The sequence below is a fragment of the Nematolebias whitei genome, chromosome 22 (assembly GCF_014905685.2).
Source record: "Nematolebias whitei isolate Nwh7 chromosome 22, NemWhi1, whole genome shotgun sequence".
Classification (NCBI taxonomy): domain Eukaryota; kingdom Metazoa; phylum Chordata; class Actinopteri; order Cyprinodontiformes; family Rivulidae; genus Nematolebias; species Nematolebias whitei.
Genome location: NC_056519.1, coordinates 30,278,502 through 30,282,790, shown reverse-complemented (window position 1 = coordinate 30,282,790; position 4,289 = coordinate 30,278,502). Strand labels below are relative to the sequence as shown.

The following is a 4,289-nucleotide window of genomic DNA, read 5'->3' as shown; positions in this document are numbered from 1 at the left end:
ATGAAAATAGTAGCCCCCCATTTTATTTGTTTGCTATAGATTACTTACAGCCACAAACTAGCGTTAGAATCTATTGTACCTTGTAATGAATGGGTTTCCCCTTCAGAGGGCGTTCAGTGCCATGTGTATAGAGGTTGATGCTCTGGCAGGCTGAAGAAGTCCGCCGTTGCTGAGAAAACAGCCTGCAGCAGATATTAGGAGCAGCTACTGTAACCGCTGTGCTTTTCTGTTCACAGTTCAAACTAAATAAATATGCTACACCAGAAGTGACCCGGCCCATCATTTTCTGTGATGTAACACAGAGGTTAGAGAAGGTGGGCCTGTGATTGGAAGATCGCTGGTTCACAAAAGACAAAACAGAAAATTCGAAACAATTTGTCAAAATGGTTTTTTTTACAGCTTGATGGATATATATGGGGGAGTGGTGGCGCAGAGGTTAGAGAAGGTAGGCCTGTGATCGGAAGGTCACCGGTTCACGCCCCTGTACCGACAACATCAAAAATGTGGGTGGGGTAGGTGAAGTACCCACACTTGCCCCCACCCTCATTTGCCCCACCCTGGGCCCATGAGCAAGGCCCTTACCCCCCATCTGTTCCCTAAACAGGTCTCTCTTGAAAATGAGTTCTAGTGGCTCAATGAGACTACCTTTATAAATAAAGGCTAAATGAAAAATAATAATAATGTGTGCATATTCAATTCAATTCAAAAATACTATATGTGTTTTAATACAGAGGTTATGAACTACTGTGCCAAGTTAGGAATGTGTATTTTGCCAATAACTCAGTAAATCTGGTAAAGCTCACATGTCCCAGCTTTTCACCAGCCTTGAATGTATCATTACCTTTGTGAATCTGGAGTTGTGAGAAAGTCTCAAAAGTCAAATTTACAGGCAGATGATCTGTGTGTTTGTGTTGACTGATTTGTCCACAGCAGGTGTGATTTGTGCACGTGTATTTGAACAATTGTATGTGCAGAATATTCCTACTGGTGCAAACTGAAATGTGTACATTTGAAAATATGTTCATGCATTGGTGAATGTTGTCGTATGTATATCTTCATACAAAGGATTCAGAGGTAGTTTGATTGCAAAAATCTTGACAGAAGAAACTAAAAGCAAGAAGAGTGCATAATCACCTTCACAAAATAAAGCTAGACGAACGTGGACAGTGGAAATGTTGATGGAACTGTGACTTACCTCCACACTGAGACACATTCTTGGCACCAGCAATGCCCTGTCCTTCAGTGCTGGGACATGGCTCACAGGTCAGCTGCCCCTCCATGTCCTGGTATGTCCCAGGAGAACACTGAACACACTGTCCCTGCTCCCCACTGTAAAACGTCCCCACACCACAGCTCACTGAAGAAAAACACAGAATTAATTCTTCCGGTACAGCAACATCAAGACACCTCCAAAAACTCCAAACGTACCACATTTTCCATCATGGAATATTTGTCCCGTGCTGCAGGTTTCAGCCTCCTCTGGCAAATGGGATGGTTTCTGAGCTACTTCATAATCTGTTCCTGAAAACTGGATGTAGAACTGCTGTTTGTTGATGGACTTCCTAAGTGTCCGCATGGCACTCTGCAGCTTCTGCTTCATCTTTTCACGCACACAATCAATGTTGCAAGCATCTAAAATATTTTAAGAGGTTTGTTTTAGAAACCCCATCCTGAAACAGTTTGGACGTTGTGTAAAATGTATAGAAAAGAATGCAATGATTTGCAAATTTCATACACTCATACTTTATTCACAGTATAGTAAACATAGAAAATATTTAAAACGTACAATTTTATGATAAAATGTGGAAGGCAGCACAGTGACGCAACTGGTAGAGCTGCTGTCTCTCAGCGAGCAGGTCCCTGTTTCAAATCTCGGTCCGGATTGTCCAGGGTGTACTCGGGAAGAAGCGGGTAAAAGATAATGGGTGGATGGATGGATGGATGGATGGATGGATGGATGAATGGATGGATGGATGGAATGTGGTCTTTTTAAGTTTGAAGGCAGCAACATATCAACAAAAAGATTAGAAAGGGGCAACAAAAAGCACTGACAGGAAACAGTTGCAGGTACATTATGCAACTATTTAACTATTTAGGTTAATTATCAACAAGTAATAAAATAACCTTATAGGCCGCATTTACATGGAAAAGGTGGGGGGGGGGGGGAGACTTGGTTTATTTTGGATGTTAACTTGAGGAAAAAAATCCATATTGACATGAAGCACATCCAGTGTTTACATGTAGTCGCAGAAATTGCCCCGACTCTGCTGTAGTTGCCATGCCAAGTTATTAGTCGGCGCTGTGAATTTTGTACATTCACTTAAAACACATGCACACTGCCTTGGACAGCTGTCTGTAAGGACTTTCCTCTGGGCTGAAAGCCCAGTAACAACAAAACTTAAAGCTGGATTTTGGATATGAGTCTACGAATTTGACGCTAAGCATGAGTCCGTCATCTAACAGCTCAACACCGTTAGCTGAGTGGACCAGTACTGACAAGAATGATGTCGGACTTTCTACATCAGTGGTAATCAGTAGCCATTGAGCAATGCTAAAGCAGGTAAATCCACATTCTCTTGATAATGTTTGCTTGTGTTGTTTGGCTACAAAAAAAAACAAGTTTTTATTTTTATTTTTCCTGCGAGGAGAAGCTATCCCCCTCAGTTCCCCTTCCCCATGATCCTCCATCTGCCTGCATGGACTGAACTCTACGGATGCATTCAGTTCTGCGGGGAAACCTCGGATGTTCTCCGTCTGCCAGACCTGGTTCTGGAGGCAGTCTGGGAGGGCAGCTGCTGTGGTCATTGTTACCATCGGTAACAAACAGAACAAACCAGTTCTGTTTGTGATAAGATGGTCTCTTTGGTACGCCCCCTCCTCCATTGCCGGCCCTCTTCCTTGTTGACAGTCTTGTCAAACTGGTTGAAAACAACAAAGTCCAGGCACAATAATTCAGGTATACAATTCAACATTTTTCAGTCAGGTCATCTGGACAGTTTCTTTTTTTTGTGCTGAAACATTTCGCCTTTGGTCCAGAAGGCTTCATCAGTCAAGGAAACACACAGCAAAACTGATTCTTCCTCCAAAGCTTACTCCAAAGTGGAACAACCAATTCTGTTTGTGATTAGATGGTCTCTTTGGTACACCCTGCCTCCATTGCTGGCCCTCTTCCTTGCTGACAGTCATGTCAAACTGGTTGAAAACAACAAAGTCCATGCTCAATAATCCAGGTATAAAATCCAACATTTTTCAGTCAAGTCATCTGGACAGTTTCTTTTTTTTTTAAATAAAGAGTCACTAATTTCGGAGTGATAATGGACCCTTCCCTGAAACTTAACAATCATGTAAACATGATTGTTAAATCATGCTTCTTCCAACTGAGGCAGCTGTCTAAACTGAAGCCCATATTGTCCAAAAATAACCTGGAGACAGTAATACATGCATTCATTACATCTAGGCTTGATTACTGCAATTCGCTCCTGTTTAGTATCAGTCAGACCTCCATTGCACGACTACAACTGGTCCAGAATGCAGCAGCCCGATTTTTAACCAGTACAGGCAAAAGAGAGCACATTACACCAGTTTTGGCCTCACTGCACTGGCTACCGGTTCACTTTGGAATCCAGTTCAAAATACTCATGTATGTCTACAAATCACTGAACAGTTCCCCCCCCCCCCCCATTGCTCTGATCTGCTACAGCCGTATGTCCCACCACGTTCCCTGAGGTCAGCAGACCAGTTGCTTCTCACAGTTCCAGGAACTCGTCTTAAGCGCAGAGGTGACAGGGCCTTCTCTGTAGCAGGACCAAGACTCTGGAACGAGTTACCTCTGCTTGTCAGACAGGCCCCCTCCCTCTCAGTTTTCAAGTCCCGTTTAAAAACCCACTACTATTCGGTGGCTTTCAACACCAGATGATCTGTGTTTTGATCCTGTATGCTCCACACTGGTTTGTCATCATTATCTGCATCGTTTTTATGTCTGTTGAGGAACATATATCTGTGATATATTATCCATAAATTAGACGGATTCATTCATTTTTCTGGACTGAATAATATTGTGCATTGAAATTAAAATGTAACGTGAGACGTCAATTTTCTTTGACCCATCAAATGAATGCGGTCATTTATTAACAGAATCAAAGTTTAACATCAAACATTTACATTAATTTGGCAAATTGATTTCAACAACAACATAATTAATTAGCAAGTTTTACAAGGAGGAAACCATACGGCCATGATTTACCCATTTCAAGCATTACAACAGACATTTCTGAAAATATCTGGATGAT

The 4,289-nt window shown here is 42.1% G+C and overlaps 1 protein-coding gene across 1 annotated transcript in view; it reads right to left on the bottom strand.

The window, feature by feature from the left end:
• Window positions 1-4,289, bottom strand: part of scube1 (signal peptide, CUB domain, EGF-like 1) — a 491,162-nt gene that overhangs the window by 51,511 nt on the left and 435,362 nt on the right. Inside the window, exons 19-20 of the mRNA XM_037695765.1 lie at window positions 1,429-1,632; window positions 1,196-1,357 (exon numbers count right to left, since the gene is read on the bottom strand). Of these exons, the coding sequence (XP_037551693.1) occupies window positions 1,196-1,357; window positions 1,429-1,632 (366 nt within the window). The remainder of the gene's footprint in view (window positions 1-1,195; window positions 1,358-1,428; window positions 1,633-4,289) is intronic.